The 19753-nt window shown below is 20.8% G+C and overlaps 1 protein-coding gene across 1 annotated transcript in view; it reads right to left on the reverse strand.

Annotated features, from left to right (window-relative positions):
* LOC105363284 (uncharacterized protein CG43867) overlaps positions 1-15064 on the reverse strand; it is a 42888-nt gene extending 27824 nt beyond the window's left edge. Inside the window, exons 1-2 of the mRNA XM_011500947.1 lie at positions 15034-15064; positions 1107-1169 (exon numbers count right to left, since the gene is read on the reverse strand). Coding sequence (XP_011499249.1) covers positions 1107-1169; positions 15034-15063 — 93 coding nt within the window. The 5' untranslated portion in view covers position 15064. The remainder of the gene's footprint in view (positions 1-1106; positions 1170-15033) is intronic.
* Positions 15065-19753: the final 4689 nt, after the last annotated feature.

Consider the following 19753-nt stretch of genomic DNA (forward strand, 5'->3'; position numbering starts at 1 on the left):
GACTCGATCGATGATCTTTTAACTTTATCGCAAGCTAATAATTCATTTTTTTACTTCAAGCTTCCCCGAAATCATTTTTATTATATCATTCTTAAATATTCATCATTAAATATAATTATTAATTATATTATTATTATATATAATTATCCTCGATAAGACTTCTTTCATATGAATTTATCTATTTTATTTTCTTATTATAATATTGGAATCTTTTTCTAATTTCGCTAATGACTATTTTCCTTTTCTCAATAACTATTGCACAAATAACAATAACAATAACGAAAAATAATAATAAACTAATATAATAGGATCAAGAGGAGATGATTGCTTTCAATTATTACAAATGTAACTCATTGCTTATTATCCACATAATTTATACGATATTAAAATCCAAATATCCTCGCATTATTATTAGAATTTCATCAAAACTTATGAAGAATACAGCAGCGAAAAATCAAATGATATACGTTACTTTTATAAAAATTTTGTTTTTCTTGGACATTTTTCATCAAGTGCATACAATTATTCAATAAATATCTTTTTTTTTTAACTACCCTGTGTAATTTGAATAATATTGTATATATTATATATATATATATATATATGATATATACACACACATACCGTTATGCACCATATTGCAATAATCACATCATTTATATATTTTTATTTTATAATTTGATCCAATAAAAGAAAATAATTTTTTATTTATCAAACTAAATAATACCGGAATAGTCTAAGTTAATAATTTAATATTGATTATTCTTAATTATATAATTATATGAATTAAAATTATATGTTCAATTAGTAATAATATAGAACAAACTTCAAATGATTGACAGTTATGTAAAAGAAAACTTCTATATGTTTTCAAATAGAAAATGTTGGATTTAACAATTATATAGTAATTTTAATTTAAGCAAAGTGAATTCGGTTAACACTTAAAAATTCTATATACTTCTGGAAACTGGAAGTATATGGACATCCAATGGTCTATTTTACAGAAGTTACATCAATGTATATACTGGTGTATACTATAATATTTTTTCACCAAACTAAATTTTAAATTATTTGATACTTAAATTTTTACCATTAGTAATATATACCTTATCTTCTGCCTCATTAGCACGTCCTTCTGCCTCTAGGACACGCTGTTCCAACTCTGATAACTAAAAATAAAAAAAATTATTATTAAGCAAAGAGATTTTGCAAGATTATTTATTTAATCTTTTTCTTAATATTGATTACATTTTTTAATTATAAATTTTTTTCAGAAATAAATAAATATATTTTATTTTTATAGGACATATATAGCCAGCATTGAAAAATAAAAATACTATTAACGCAATGAAAACTAAATCTATTTTAATGGAGTCACAGCATAATTTAATTTAATTTGCATGTGAAGGATCATATTACCTATTTTTATAATTGTTTCATAGATAAAATGTGCATATATCGTAAATTTTGTAAACTTGATTTGCATAATCTAAAAAGAATGTTCTATAATAAATATACAATGTATTATTTAAGCTTTGTTTCGTTTAAAAAATAAAGCTTAAAAACAATTTTTATAAAGATAAATATATTTGTACGCAGGTATAATTTACGAACAATATGTTTAAAATACATTGGCAAAATATTTATTAATTCTCACGCATGCATGTACGTACGCACGCGTATCCAGCACACACACACACACACACAGAGCCACAAATATTCTTTAAAAGTTTCAAACTTAAATATTTATTATAATAAATGATTACTAATCAATTTATAGTAGCTATTATATTAATAAATAAGTATAGTTGTACCTCTTCAATATATGAGATTATCAATAGAATAAAATTGATAAAAATTAGTAGCATAAATAATAAATGAATAATCTGTATAACAATGTAAAAAATTGGAAATTCAAGAATCAATTAAAAATAAAAACAAAAAAAATAAAAAAAACAGCAACAGTTGAAACATACATACGTTTAATAATATATTGACAATTTTGCAATTTTATAATAGCAGATCATGTAAAAATTAAATATTCTAAGAAAGATGTAAACCAAAAATACAAGCGTAAATAGTAGCAAGAATTTAATATTTTTTATATAACGGCCATTTTTCATGAATATTAAGGTATATAAAATAGCTATAACAGTGACAATATACTGCTACTGATAACAGAATTTTATAAAACGGCGTTGACGAGTATTTAAATAAATATCGAATAGTGATAATGAATAAAATAAAAACTAAACATACTACAATTTATAATCGTAGAAAAAAAAGAATCTTCTGAAAAAGTACTATCCCTAATAAACTAACACTAGCATATGTAGAATATATGTATCCTAACAAAAAAATATATCAATATGTAAAAATTGAATTAAAAATGCAAGTAATATTGTATTATAAAACTGTAACTATAATGCTAAAATTACTTATATTTGCTTTACTTAGCTTAGCATTAGAACTAAATATATTATTATTAAATACGACACATTGAAAATTTTGCATAAATTGGGAACAGAGTGTTTTTTTTTATTTATGACGGCCCTTGGTTCCTATATTTTTTATGAAATTATATATTTCAAATTACACTCATTTATTAAATTGCCTTTCTAAATGCTTATTAGTGGCGTAGGTGATACTAGATACACATTCTTCTTTACTGCTCATCATTTAATACTTCAATTCCATTTGTTTTTTATTACAATCGTATGTCTTTAATTTTTTTATTCTCAACTTTCATTTTCCTCATTTATAGCCTTCATTTTTGTTATTATTGTTTTGACAATTAATTTATAGTTGAATTTACAGCTAAAAATTTATATAGACTAAATCGCCCTTTGTTGTTTTGCTTCTCAACCGATTCATTTGCGCTGCAGTCTGATTAACTCTATCGTATTTGACTTTGAAATATAATTTGAAAAATCAATCCGTTATAAAATTATGACTTCGCAATTTCCCTTTAAATAAATGTATGCAGTATATATGTTGAATGGCTCATTGATATTCTTATTTTTCTCCCTTTAATGTAATGGCTTCATCAACTTACTTTCATGCATTGAAATAATATTTATTGATACATAATATTAATGAATAGTCATATTTACTTTTTCTCAATAAACATCTTGCAACTTCATTAATTTTATACTAGGTTTTAAATGCTTTAAATGGATCATCTTTTATTATCATTTTTTAGTTGAAAACTATCGATAAAATTAGTCACGCATGGGATTTGTATGACTACACAAACATGCTTAATTTCATTTTTATTATTTGCGTCCAATATCTCTGATATTAGATACATTTTCTATTGTAGGATTTATATCATTACATAATGAATTCCTATTCTACAAATTTGCATCGTTCTCAGCAATGCTGTTATTTCTCTTTCTATTTACCTATCATCTTGAATAAATACTAAATCACTTAACATATAGATGATTTTAAATATTCGTTCGGTTGCACAACATTTTTAGTATTAGTAATTTTTCAACATATTTTCCTTTTTAATTCAATCATTTTTAATTGCTCAATAGTTAATTATAAATTTCGTTCACTATTTCCTTACTAGAGCTATAATTTTAATACTTAGCCGCTAATTGCTATCAAAATTTAACAAAATAGTTATAATGATATATCATTTTATCTTAAAATTAAAACTTCAATTACTATTAATATTAATTATGAACCCACTTTTAAAACTTTAGTTTTCTTTCTTTTGTTATAATTTGTTATTATATTAATTTTATTTTATGGATAATAATTTAAAGTAATTAAAATATCACTAAAGTTTATAAATCTCTTAATATAATTATTGATTATTTTTATTCAACGAATCGCGTTGTCTTACGTCTGTTTAAATAAATTAGAACATAATTTTTTCATGATAATTTCTAAAATTCATTCTCTAGAATTATTATAAAAACTTTAAACGTTGTATTTTATTTTTATCTAATTAAATGAAAACAAATATATGTTTCAAAGATGATTTTTCTTATAATTTAATATCAGTATATTATTTGTAAAATACACTTATTTTAGCATGGTTTTTCGTATATTGAATCATAATATTAAAATTTAAACTTAGCAGTTGATTTACTTAGTTGAAATAATAGTGGAATAATAAAAGCATAATAGTTAACCCAATAGTTTTATTATGTAAAATATTTAGCTTTTGTATTTATTGGTTAAGAATATTAATGATTTTTTAAATGAAGTATTATGTGATTCATATCCGCCATTTATTTATAATCAATCATCAATTGATGTATATTTCTCTCTCTTCTTGTAAGACGAAGTATATAATAATACGCATATTAAGTAGTACGTTATTTTACTTAACTGAATATAATGTAAAATATTTGTATGATACCTATAAGTCATATTTTCATTTAAATCGTAAATAGATATATATTTTAATATTTTTAATTAGTTTTGGTTACTTTTCATAATAATTTAATGACTTTGTGTTACCCGTTATTCGGTGCGAAACAAGCAATCGTTGAAAAATAGAAGATTAGATTTAATAATATAAAATTCTTCTGTTATTATGGAAAATAAAATTTTTTTTTTCAAACTCTCTATAACTTCAGATTAAATTGACTGCGAAGTGTAATCTGCAAAGTGTAATAATAAATGTGAAATGTAAGTGTCTTTTTTATTTTCATTTACTTTTCAAAATATGTAATAATAGCTATACAAGATTTTTCAGAAACGTTTCAAAATTAGGAAATATTTAATTGAAAATTTAAAACTTTGTACTTAATGTCTATGATATTAATATTAAAATACACGCCTACTTTTTATTAAAAAAAAAATTATATATAATGGACAAAACAATTTTTCGTTTTTAATTAATTTCTTTTGGTTTTTTTTTTAAATGAAACCTTCAATTTTAATAATAAAAATAATTATGAACTGTGATTGTGTTTCATTATTTATAATATATTTTACATAAAGTTAATTTAACATATAAATACGCATTAAAGATATTTACTTTCACTGACCAATGATATATGAAAAAACATCACCAAATAAATAAAAGATTAAATATCGTACTAATATGTTATTCTATGAAATAGCAAGTAAAATAAAGGTAATTTATTAATAAATTAAAGTATATTATTGATATTCAAACTTAGAGACAAATATAAAATTTTGTTAATAATATTTTCTCACAAAAATTTTTTAACAATTATACTATTTATTTACAATATTTACAATATTGTATGTATATCAAGTGAATGATAGTAAATTTGAACGTAAATTAAACAAAAATACAATAAATTATATGATTTTTCTAGAATATATCTATATTAGCTATTAATTATGATAAATTACTAATAGATTTCCTTGTGTAATATTTCATAAAACAAAATAATCATAAAACAAGTATTAAAATATTTAAAATGAAAATTATTAATATGAATAAATATCAATATTTCTAATTCTACTAATTTTTGAATATCCTATTTATTATAAGGAATAAAAATATTTTTAAATTCATTTCATTTTATCTGTAACGATTATCAAAATTTTACAGACAATAACAATCAATATTTTAGAGGTCTAATTTTTTAATCATAAAATTTTATATATTTCAGAAAATTTTTATTATACAGATACATATTAGTTGAAAAATTATTATATAAACGACTCAACTTTTATTTCGTATTTTGACTATAATATTTATAAAGAAGATCTATACGTTATTCCAACAAAAAGATAAAATCTAATCGATATTAAACATATATAAACATTGTCGCATATTAATTATACTAAATATCGTTGTAAGTAAATTATATTTTAGATCATAAACAGATTTATGAATTAAGCGTCTATAATTGTAAAGTATGTTTTCTAAATTGAAATAAATGTTCAATTTTTAGGTGTCTTCTTTTATAATTATAAAATTCAGACCAATTGAAATATAATCTAATATTTCAAATATAATATTAAGAAGTATTTTAATATATTTCACATTTTAGTAAAATTTTTTAAATATTTCTAAAATTTATTGAATAATTTAATAAAAAATTAATTATAATGTATATAGATAATATATGTATAAGGATTCTGCATACATGCTCCATTATTTTATTTTGTTTTTAAATATTCATACAAATGCAAAAATAGACATAAAATGATTGTAAAAGCTAATATTTTTATATAATATATTTTATTCTATTTATAGCAATCTGGTATACATAAAGATAAAAGAATTTAGAACTTTAAATATATAACTACTATATTAAACCTTGCTTTAACTTCCTAAATTTGTATTTTATTATTGTTTGAATTTCTTTACTTATATTAGCTCTACGTATTTGTTAAAAAAAAATTAGAGAACTTATACATGATTTATCTATTTACTTACTGCCTAATATTCATAAAATTTTCAATATAAGTGCAGGATTTCACGGTAATATCGAAATCTAACATTTATCTTTTATAATGAATAAAAATACAATTATAAAAATTAATTAAAATAAATGCAATTATAAGAACATAAACGTTCTTTTATATTTAAAGAAAATATATTAAAAAATAAACACATTTTTATTATATTAATATAATACGATTTTATTGTAAATGACTCATTACATATTATTCATACATTTTACAGATCTATAATATATATACATAAAATTATTTAATGTAATTTATGCAGATTCTTATGGTTACTTGTACCAATACAGTTTAATAAAATAATATCAAAAATAAATTTGAAGTACATATTATAACTTTTTTATTTATTAACTTTCTAGGTTTTTTATATTGTATATACGCACCATCTTCTGAAAAATGATCAATTAATTTAAACTGTATAATTTCAATTTCAATTAATATAAGCTTTGTTAAAAATTTGATAAGACTTACAGAGTAGTATCTTCTTAAATTAATACTTTTTTAATACAATGAATTAAAACTATAAATAAAATTTAAATATCTGTAAAATTAAAATTTTAAGCTTTTTTTGATCTTATAAAATTATAAATATTTAGTTAATGACATTTCATAAATATACCCATGGAATTTTATGCTATACAATACTATGATGGATACGCTTAATAAAAATATAAATAAGAATTAATTAGTAATGTCTAACCTGCTACAAATGTAGGTCATATCAAACCAATCGAAATAGTATCTCCTTTTGGAAGTACGAATTACAGGGACAATAAGCAAATACTGGAATATGAAATAAGGTTGACTCAAACCCTCTCTTTGCCGAAAATCTCAAATAAGGGTAGATAAATAAAAATCCATATATATAGTTATTTATAAGTAGGAAAAATACGTTAAAATTAAAAAAAAATTAATTATATGTATGCTATTCAGTAAGTGCCATGATAATATAAATATGTTAATATTAAAAATATTAAATTTATTCCATTTTATCACTTGCCCAATATTAAACATATAATGCATATTAAGTTTGACTCTTACGTGTATTACTCACCTGAAACAGTTAATAATGTTATGTTAATTAATGTAAGGTATTTTATACATATTTCAACTATAAAAACTTTTAGTTCAGTATGTTTATATTATTGTAAATTATTCAATTTTGAACATGTTGAAAATATTCTTATATATGGATATATAATTTAAGTATTTTTAATTTCTATATCAAATTCACTTAACTGTTAAATATTATATTATGTATTTCAATATTTCATTATTATATTATGTATTATATTACATTACAATGAACTTGAGCAATAAATCTATTTCAAAATATATTCAGAATAATGCAAAAACGTAATATAAATTTTTTAGTTTTAATATTATATTAATAATATATAATTAAATTTAAAATTAGTTGCTCCTAAAATGTTCAGAAGATGTATTATTTAAATTACTTAAACTTGAATTATAACAATATACTAATTAGAATATATAATATAAATAAAGTTCAATCACACTTGATGTCCAAAATTACTATTATTTACAAAATAGTACAATTATTGTATATTTTAATTAAAAATATAGTTTCATTTATTACAAATATATGACTAAAAGTGAATATTTTATATATATTCTATATTTAATTATATGATTCAAATTGTATATAAATATAATTATTTGAAGCAAAATTATAAATAAACATTATATTAATTATATATATTAATATCAAAGGTATAATATCAAGTTTATTCTTAATGAAATAGAAATTCTTATTCCATTATTTTATTACAGTTTCTAATATATCATTGTTTTTTATTTATAACTTGTTAATTCATTGTTTTAAATAATTTATTTACTTCATTTAGATTTTATTACAATGTCTTTTTTAAAAATAAGCAAACTCAAGCACTCATCACAAATCTCTTTGAAATATAATCGTAATATATGTAATATTATAAAGAATTATATAATAAGGTAAAGCCCGTTAAGGAAAAAATAATTTAAAAAAATGTGTATTATTATTGGATTAAACTTCGTAAATTATTAGTATCTGTCTTATATATGAATGATTGTATATTCTATACTGTATTATTAATGTTAGATTAATCTATTTAAGAAAAAAACGAATTCTGATGGTAAATTGAACAAAGAAAGAAAAAATAAGAATGTACTCAATTTAGAGTAGGAAAATAATCAATATAATCTTTTAGAATGAAATATATATAATAAATAGAAAATAAAATTTACAATAATGCTACGAACTCGTGAGAATCTAACGCAAATAGATACCGACAATTTATATATGTTGTTAAAAAATACAGACTATAGTCGGATTCGGATAATGTCGTTATACTATATTATATAATAAACACTCATAATTTTATATATAATATATAGTTGTTCCTTAGATAAATGTAAAAATTGGATCAATAAATTCTTATCTATGCATTATTTATTAAGTCAAAAAAAAAAAAAAAAAAAAAAAAAAATCGCATCAATTTATTGAAATACACTCTAAGTACATTAAAATAAGATGATTAATGACTTTATTAAAGATAATTATAAATTTATACGAAAAATTTTGACAATTAAATAAAATATTAAGCAGTTTGTATAGAAATAAAAAAATTTATGTGTTGAATAAGTATTAATTAATAAGCAAATTTCTTCAAGCTCATACACACTGAATGCAATATATAAGTATGTTTTTATTACTTACATAGAGATAAAATATATACATATATAGTATATCTAGTATTTAATAATTATAATTAACTTTTTCGTTTATTAATAGTAAAAATAATATTAAATTCAAAAGTGTTCATAAAACATCAATTTTAAGTTCATACCTAAAGAAAGGTTTAAAAACTAGTCCAATTTTATAATAATAAATGATTAGTTGATTCTTTAATAGCTCTTTTATTTCTGTCTTTTAATCTATTTCCATTAAAGGTAAAAAAATACCCCTACAAAAAATAAATTTAGTGATAAAATTTTTTAACGATACATTTTCATATATGCATATTTATGTATAATTGCCATTTTTTATTATCTTTTCTTAAATTCTCAATTAAATTATTATGTTTTGAATTAACTTTTCAATTAAAATTTTTTAAAATATATATATATATATGCATTATATCACATATTAATATTATATTAACATGTTTAATCTTATTATAAATTCAGTCATATGCACGTTGTTAATTTGTAGAGCCAACATAACACTGAAGTAGTTCATACAAATGATATTTTAGATCAGAAACGATGCTTTCTATTACGTTATACTATACTGAACATCTATAGTCTGCTTTCTACTTACAATTAACATAAAATTTACAATAGTTTTCAATATTTGAATGTATAAGATAAGTAATGAATCTAATTTTTTTTAATTACACATAAATTATAGTAAATAGTAAAAAATAGGCTTCATTTATTTTGCATTGAATACTTTTGCTTATTTAATGCACCGATTATGTTTAGGTTTCATTCATTTTTAAATGTGTAACGATTAAAATAAAGAAAATTATATCACCCATTGGTATGTATATCAGTATATCTAAATCAAACGTAAATCAATGTTATTCTTTACATATTTTTACTGTGCATTATTTTGATTTAACTATTATTTTGTGCATAGAGAATTTAGAAAAAACTACTATTACATTTATTTACATAATAAACTAAACAATAAATTCAAACTTAAATTAAGTCAATAACAAACACTAAAATGTTGAATTTTTAAACATTAAAATGATATTTATGCGTATATTGTTTTTAAATTTACCAGCATGTAATTATTTTTTTATATTAATTATTTTGCTTATTTATGTTTTTTTTTACAAAAACAAGAATACAATATTTGTCTAAAAAAGAAGAAATAACTTTGAAAGAATGATTTAAAAAAATTTTTCATTATTTTACACTTTATAACTTTGTGAAAAATTAAATCAAAATAATATTTTAATAATAAAGGTACATGATATCCTTTAGATTAATAGATTAACGGTGTAGGATAGATATGAAATTTGTTAAATACATTGGTATTTCAATTACATATAATTGATACACTTTAGTCATTGCTATCCATTTACCAATTATAAATTTTATAGACCCTCTTAATAAAAGTACAGACATTTTTTATTTATTCACTGTCAAAAATTAGCAATTATTATGTTAACAATATTTATATATATACAAAGATTTTTATGATAGTTACAGAAGCATAAGTACAATTCTATAAGAATGAAACTTGTAAGCTTAATTATAAAAAATGTAGTTAATATACATAAAAATATATAATAAATTTTACTTTTTTAAATATACCAATTATATACTAGTTTCGTTTTTCTCTGTTTCTTTTTTACCTATAAAATGTTTCTTATGATATCTAAATATTTATATTGTTCTTCTACTAATAAAAAATAGACGTATTTGGAATATTTAATAACAAATTAACTTCTAATCAAATACTTATGAAAGAAAAAACTTTAATTAGATTCCATTTACTTTTTAATATGCCGAGCAAACTCATTTGCATTTATAGTACATCCAATATTATAATATTAAATAATTTTTAATACTCTGCTTCCTTTACACTTAAAGATTTATCATATAATATTAATTATGTTACTAATTAATTAAAATTAAAAATACTTTAAAATTTTAATAACTTATTTATTCGTACATAGTTTATACTTCTACTACAAGATACAAATATATTTTCGATTATTTTGGCACATTTTATTACAAATAGATTTCTTTCGAATTTTATATAAATAATATAGTTGGAAATTGGATAAGTATAAATTCTTTGATTGCTACATAATAATAAATATAAATATACATAAATGAGATAAAACAAATATATAAATATTTTACATGATAATATAAAACAAAAGCATTGTTAACATCAAGTAAATTCAGATTTTTATGAATTAAAAATTTCTTTAAGACTTCATTAAATAAATTAAATAGCATATAAAATACTGCAATTCCACTTCTTATCGTCAACTACCAATGTTAAAATTAAAAAAAATGTATTACTTAAAGATGTTTACAATACTATTTTTTATAATATAAAGCATATAAATAGATAGATATCTTCACACATAGAAGTTAAATAATTTACAAATTAAAATGTAATAGTTTAATATCAGTGGTTCTTAATAATACTAGAAGCTAGAAATATAAAAATAATAGTGAAAACAAATAAGATAACAAATCAATATAAATAAGCTATTATTTAAAATAATAAATATAGCAAGTGTTAATTAAGCAAGTTAAAAATTAGATAAAGCTACTGTTAGAAACTTCTAAAGCACATTGTTTTATATCAAACATAGTAAATAGACTGAATATATATAAAAAGATAAAAATAAAGAGAGAGAGAGAGAGAGAGAAAGTGAAATAATCAAATTCTGTGGAATTATATTTGAAAAGTGGATAATATGGAAAACTACCGAACATTTTCTAAAATCTAAAACGTAACATTACCTGTTAAAACAGATTTTTATCTTATAGATTTATTCTAAATTCATTATTGCAAAAAAATTATATAACATCAAAATTATGTAGTTTATTATAATATTGAAAAAAATATAATTAATATTTATATATATACATAATGTGAGTAACTATTAAAAAAAAACATAAATATACTGTCTAAAGTTAGTAAAACCTTTTGATTATTTCAAAAGTAATAAATCTCTATTTAAAATTCTGGTAAAATATTTTGATTAGCATAAAATTAGTGCACTATGTGATAATCCTACGTTTGTACACAATTTCACTCTGACTGTTCTGTTTTTAAGCTTTCCATCTTCTTTCTCTGGCTTAGAACCATAGAAATGATGTCATTATACTTCGTAACTTTTTATGTCATTTCCACAGTTTTCTCGAAATGAGCAATTTATATGCTTTCTTAAAGAACTATCTGATTGTTACAATATCGTATTCCTACGACGACTAAAAGGAAGTTCATCGCTTTATTTGAAGGGATCATGACATTGTGATTGAGATATTAATGTTTCTTTATCATTCACATAAAATTGTTTAATATTGAAATATATAACAACTTCAAAGAATAATAGCAAAATGCTTTTAATTTCTTATAAACGATTTTTAAAAATCATATTTTTATTTTGTTTAGTATATTAAGATTGAGGCAATTGAATTGAATTTATAACTTTAGATAATTATCTTATATGTAACAATAATCACAGCTTAGTCTTATAATTGCTTTATATACAAATTTCACTTTATCCAATTTTAACCTAGAAGAGTTACCGGAAGCTCTCCTACAATTTCAGAGAGTACTAACAGTCTTTTTGCGCATTAGTTTAATATACCCTGATTCCAGCTCTCTATTAATTATTCCTCTTAAGTGTTTAGCTGTCTAAAATAATGTTTAAAAAATATTTGCTGAACTAAAACTCATATACCTTTTCTGACCTTGTATCTAGTTGTAAAATACAACATAGAAACATTGTTTTATTTAAATTAATTAAATATTCAATAAATTCCACCGCCTTTATCAGAAACTATATTTATATTATATATTTATAACAAAAATTCTATTAAATTATTTATATTAATTTTAAAAAGTTATAACAAAAATAAAGAACCCAATGCTCGTTTGGTTTAAAAATTAACTGACTATTGATTCCTACAAAGGTATGTAAAAGTTGTAGATGTAATTGTTTAATCGGTTACTTCAATAAAAGTACTGATGTAATTTTAATGTATATTTGATTTATGATAAAGATAAAAATGATTATTAACACCATCATATTTATAAAATAAACGGTCTTTTAAAGACTGCTTTTAAATAATTATGAAATATTGTACAATAATTTATAATTTGCATGAAATATATGAAAATTATACAGATTAATTTGTAAGTCATAAAACACTTATAATTAGTTTTAAAAACTTTCATTAATTTAAGAAACATAAACAATTATTAAAAAAAAATTATTAAATGTATTTTTATCGAAAATTAAAAGATTACATTTTATTTTATAGTACATAAATGATACTTTTATTTCAAATAGAATGAAGATATAATGAAAATACTTTATTACATTGCTTAAACTCATTAATTATTATAAGTGTATAAAAAATTTATTATGTAAATTTTCATTGTCTATTAATACATAATATTAGTACAAAAAACAAATTAAAAGAACGGTTTTCCTTTAATGTTTTTCATTCTCTCATATCTTATACTACAAAATAAGACTGTTACTTGTATAATATCTTTCCCAAGTAGAATAAAAGCTCAATCTCAGTTGAGGTAACAAATAATGCCATTCAACAGTATTTAATTGTGAACGTTAGTTGCTATTTTGTTGGGAAATCAAATAAATATATTGGACTAAATTTTATGTGTGTTGTTTTAATACCGATAATGCTAGAGCTCGTGACCAAACAGTATAATGGTTCATATGCAAAATGTATTTAAGCATCCATTTTATAACACCAAATTAACTATATATATGAATGTTCGTGCAAATTATGAAACAATTATGATAGTATATAATTTATAGATAATGATAACTTTTGTCATAAAATTCAGAAATATATTTTATAAAAAATATATAAAAAAACTTGTTTTCATATAGATAGAATTCTTTATTTCAGATAAATAAGGATTATAATACTAACGTTATAAAAATTAGCATATCTTAAATAAGTATTGGTTCAATATTTAAAAAGTTTTTTCAAAAATAAAATATATCAATCCCAACTTTCACTCTTAAAACAGCATAAACGTAGATGAGAAATCTTATTTATCTAATGCATACATATATTTAGTGGTACGTAAGTCTTTAAAAATACATTATAAATAAAGATATCATCATGTCTTATTTATGCCTCTAAATATCATTATTTTTAAAATATGCTATTTAAATAAATATTAAATAAAAACAAAGCTATTATAATATCTTTAAAAATATCTAATAAGTTATTTAAATTTGATGTCCTATATAACCAAAATTTATACAGTTGTATCAGTAAAAAATTAACAAGTGCTGATGGATGAAGTGTCGATGTCAAATATTATGGATTATATATTTCTTGACTAAAATGTGTAAAAGATGCAATAACATTGTAGACAGTGAAAACTTAATTTATTTTAATATTTTTGCTGCTATATATGATATACATTGGTTTTGTATGATTGTAAATATACAAGTAATTAAAAGAAAAAATGTAAGTTAAAATAAAGAGAATAAACTATAATGTAGCAAGAATATATTACGGAAAACAGGCAAAAATAAAAAGTATAAATATGTTATTTTTTATTAGAAATATAAATTTAAATTGATATAGAAAATATAAGAAATATATATTTCAATATTAAAAATGTAATTATAATAATTATTTATTAAAAACATCTATTTAAAATTTATTTGTAACTAACGTTCCTAAATATATTTAAATTCATCTAATAATGAATTATAGTTTTTATAGTAAATATACTGTATATTATACTGTACAGCTACAATTAATACTGATAAAACTTAAAAAAAATAAATCATCATCCTGTTTAACTCTTACGCCTATAATATCACAATTGTGGTTGCATATAAAGTATATATTGTTTACCTTACGAAGCATCTCTTCAAGGGACTCCATAACCAAAGCGGAGTTGTTATGCTCCGTAGTGATAGGTTGTACCATTTGACGGATATGTCGTCTCCCTGTTGATGAGAATTTACACAACACTAACAAATAACAATTCCCTTCTACAGTAATATGTTTGATAAATTGATAAACGTTCGTCTGTGATTATTATTTTTTGCTAATTTAAAATTTGTTTATATTATGTTTTGATGCAAACATTAATATTCTTCCACGAACTTACTCAAGTCCATAAAAATATTCACTCTCTTATTTAAGAACAATAATATTGAAACTGGTAGATATATGAAGAATAGCCGAATAAACATATTAGAAAGATTCTTAAATCTTCATCAAGTGTATTATTAAATTCGGCAATTTAAATGAAGATTCAGATATATGTGTCTATACTTATTTAATTAATTAATTGGCAATGTGTTTTTTTTTAAGAATGAATTAATATGTAAATAAATAACTGTACGTGATTTCTTATTTCAAGGCTGTATTAAATACAAGAGTATTATATTCAATATTTCGTAATTCAATATGATTTAATGATTTCAATATTAATAATTCATTAATTAGCAATTGATAAAACTTGAAAAGATAAATCATTAAAGTAAAACGTATATATATTCTGAAGATAAAATACTAGTTTAGTGAAATAATATATTTCTTAAATAAATAATTAAAAAAGTCAACAAACTGAAATAAAGATAGACACTAAAGATAAATGGTATACTACAAGTATAGTTGAAAAGGCAACTTATCCGTTCTTGGACACCGTGTAATTTATACAGTTGGTTAAAATAGTCTTTCTCTATTAAAATGAAAGCTATGTGAACACACAGCAGAGAATCTTGAAAAGCAGAACAGGAAGAGTGAGATTAAAGAAAAGTAATAGAAAGAGATAGATATAAAAGAATGAGAAAAAACAATTGATTTTCTTTCATAATTTTTTGTTCTTATAGCTCTATGTAAAAAAGATACGGCATACTGAAAGCTACACTATTTATTGTATTTCTAAATATATTTCTAAATATATTTGTACATAAAGTATCTGGATATTGAGAATACATGTGAGCTATATTATGATAGACAAATAAATCCCCAAAAATTAAAAATTCATTATCGTTATAAGGCTATTAACGATAATTTAAACAACAAATGAAATGAACGATAACAAAGATCTTGCTAATTTCAAAAAATATTTCAATTTTTACTGTATTATTTATAATGTTTAATGAGATATTATAAAACCATTAATTATTCCTATTGTCTTTATAAAAAATATTACGATTAATTTATTAATTGGCTTCGTTTTATTTGTTTTCGTTATTGTTTAACTTACAAACATTTTAATGCATTACATAATTTTAATGTATTTTCAAGTTTAAAATTATTGAAAAATGTTTTTCATTACTGATAAATAGTAAAAATTGATAAGTAGAAGTTTACTATTATTATTTGATTAATTATACAGTAACATACAATGTACAGTGCTGTCTCTAAGTAATAAAATATACGGGAAATATTGCTGTCTAATTATTCATTGATTTTTACTAATTTTACTTGTAAATTCTTTTTCTTCAAATTTTTATTAAATAAAAATTTTAATTTATCGATTCAAATTGAGTAAAGATCTTAATATCGTGGACATATGTATGCATACATATTGTTTAATAATTAAAATTTTTAAATCGAATCAATTTTATTACCTCCTTAAACTGTTTTTCGTTAGAATATATTTTAATAGTACAAATCTTAATGCTCTTTATTGCCATTTACATAATTGGTACATTATTAATATATTTTTATGGTAATATAATAATGATGAGATTATTTATTTGATTAATTTATAATTTACTAACATAATATTTATAAATATGTGAAATTTTTTTAAATATTTATGAATAACATCTAATTTCAACTCTATTTTTTAGCAATCTGCAAAATAATAACCTTGAAAATCTTTAAATCTCTCTTCAATTAAAGTGTTCAATTCAATAAATTCATGTAAACTTTATCATTATCATTATAACTGTGTCTATCGACAAATACAAAACAGTACAGAGTTTTTGGTATCTACGAGTTGTTTCTACAAACTACATTTAATTAAAATCATGTAATGGAAAATAATATATACAAAAAAAAAAAACAATAATTTATTATTTTTACTACTTTATTACTTGTGTTTGACAATTTTCAGTAATTTTGAAAGTAAAAATTATATTTTATGATAATTTTCTACCTTCGAAGAATAAAGTATAAATATAAATTGATCTTATTATACGATTCATAATAAAGTGAAATTAATATACAGAAATATTATAATTTATGCAATATATTTTACTACTTGAAATTATATTTTGCTGCTGTATCCAGCAAGTAAACTTAGTAATCATAAAAGATTGTTTAATAGATAAAATATTATAATCACTAAAAGCATATGACCATAATTGAAAAGTATAAAAATGTAATAAAAAAGTCATCGATTTTTGGAGAGTTCATATGTAGAAAAAAGAGTCAAAGTAAGAGATATAACAGCTAGGATGCAAGATCCGCTAACAAATGCAAGAATGGAGGAGAAGCACAGCCCTGGGAAATAAAGAAGAAAAAGTAGAGACGAGTCCACAAAGCGGTGAATCAAAGAAGAGAGATATATAGATAGAGAAAGAGGGAAAGAACATCGCGCGGGCGTCGACGCTATACTATTTCCAGTGCGAGTATTTTTATGGCGTACTCAGCTTGGTGAGACTTAAATGCTGCTCACGAAGACGACGACGCCTCTCTTCGCTTTCCCCAAAAAAGAAAACTAAAATAATTGTATGCGAATGACTCGCCCTCGCTTTACCAAAATAACAAGCTCTTTTCAAGTCCTATTCTATAGTAATTTCTCAGTAATTTGTTATATCGAACAATAACAAGTTATATATATATATATATATATATATATATAAATGTCTTCGTTTCAGCTGTATATTCATCTTTTAAATAAGAAGAAAATAATATTACGGAGTTACTCATAAGGTTTGCTTTCTTTCTCAATTTATTTTTTTTTTGACAAGCTACATCGCGAAAAAAGATGTTTCCGGTTTCGTCTCATGTCACGACCAAGAAAGATGCGCACTGCGCGATAGACTACGAACACATGAAAAATAAGATGACGTCCGTTTATTTTTATACATACTAAGTCATCAGTTGCCCTTTTCAAATATCCATTCACTCTTTCTTCGTCCCTTCATTCATTAAATTTTAATTTTATATTATTTCAATGGTTTTTATAATATTCCATATGATATTATTTTTTAAATAAGATGCTATTAAATCGTACTTAATATTACGTTTAATACTTGGTTAACGTTAAATTTATCCTTGAGAAATAGTACGTGAAATATTACAAGTTTAATTAATAAAAAAATTAATACTTTTGTAATATTACATAAATTAAAAGCATTGTTCTATTCTATATAAAAAATATAAAATATTTTTATAATAACTTATAATTTGTAAAATCCTGAACTTTTCCAGTTTTAGTTATTGAACGATTATTTGAAATTTTAAAAAATTGAATTATATTTTTAATCAAAAGTAATATTAATTTACAATTCTATATAAATTATAATTATTAATGTAAATATTAAAATCATTAAGAATGTATTAATAAAATGCATAAAAACTCATAAGAAAAATATTACAGTTCCACAAATTTTTTATACTTATTATTGTTGAAAAATTATTTTTTAATAATTATTATCATAGCCCTATTAAATAATAGATATTATAATTCATACTATTCAAGGTATTTTTATGAAAGATGTAAATGTATGAAAGATCTTTAATAAAACATATTTAAATTTTTTGTGTATTTATTAATTACTCTTTCTATAAACTATTTATGTTAAAAAAAGACGATTGTTATATATTGTAATATACGATTATAATTAAATGGATTTAATGATATTTGTATAATCAAAATATCTGTATAATCTATATTATAACATAACTATTATAAATTTCATAATATTCACAGCTAAATTAATATTATATAAAAGTAGAATGCTTTATAATATTTATAAAAAAAGAACAAAAATTAATTAAAAAAAATTTATGATAATTCAGAAAAATGATGTTTTATAATTTTTATTATATATAATTACAAATAAAAACCGAGAAGATAATCAACATCATTGATATTTTTCATTAATAAAGTATTTAATATATTGTGTAAATGAAGTATGTAAACATAATTATATAATTTATGTATATTGCTCTACGTAATAAACACATCAATGTTTTCACTGATCCATATGTAAGATAGAGCAGTATTTTCATATTTCATATATATTATTTAAAGATAATTTCAATAAATATCATAAACAAATTTAATTCTGAACACAATTCCCTATCAAACAGTTGTCTCTTTCGAAAACATAATATTAACATAATAATACTAAAATAATAGAGTCTAATAAAATGCAAGTTTCATAAGAAATTCTTATCTTTATAAAAATATAAACTAGAATATTATTCAAAAATAAAAACAAAAATTAAAAATATTAAAAATTTTACTAACATAAATTATTTATTTTGCTATTAAAATCACTAATAAAATAACCAACTATCCTCTTATTCCTCTATGAAAGAAGGTATAAAATTGTTTTTTTATCTGGTGGAATTTTATGCAACGGACTAAATTACATGT

Source organism: Ceratosolen solmsi, unplaced genomic scaffold, assembly GCF_000503995.2.
Source record: "Ceratosolen solmsi marchali unplaced genomic scaffold, CerSol_1.0 scaffold27, whole genome shotgun sequence".
Taxonomy (NCBI): domain Eukaryota; kingdom Metazoa; phylum Arthropoda; class Insecta; order Hymenoptera; family Agaonidae; genus Ceratosolen; species Ceratosolen solmsi.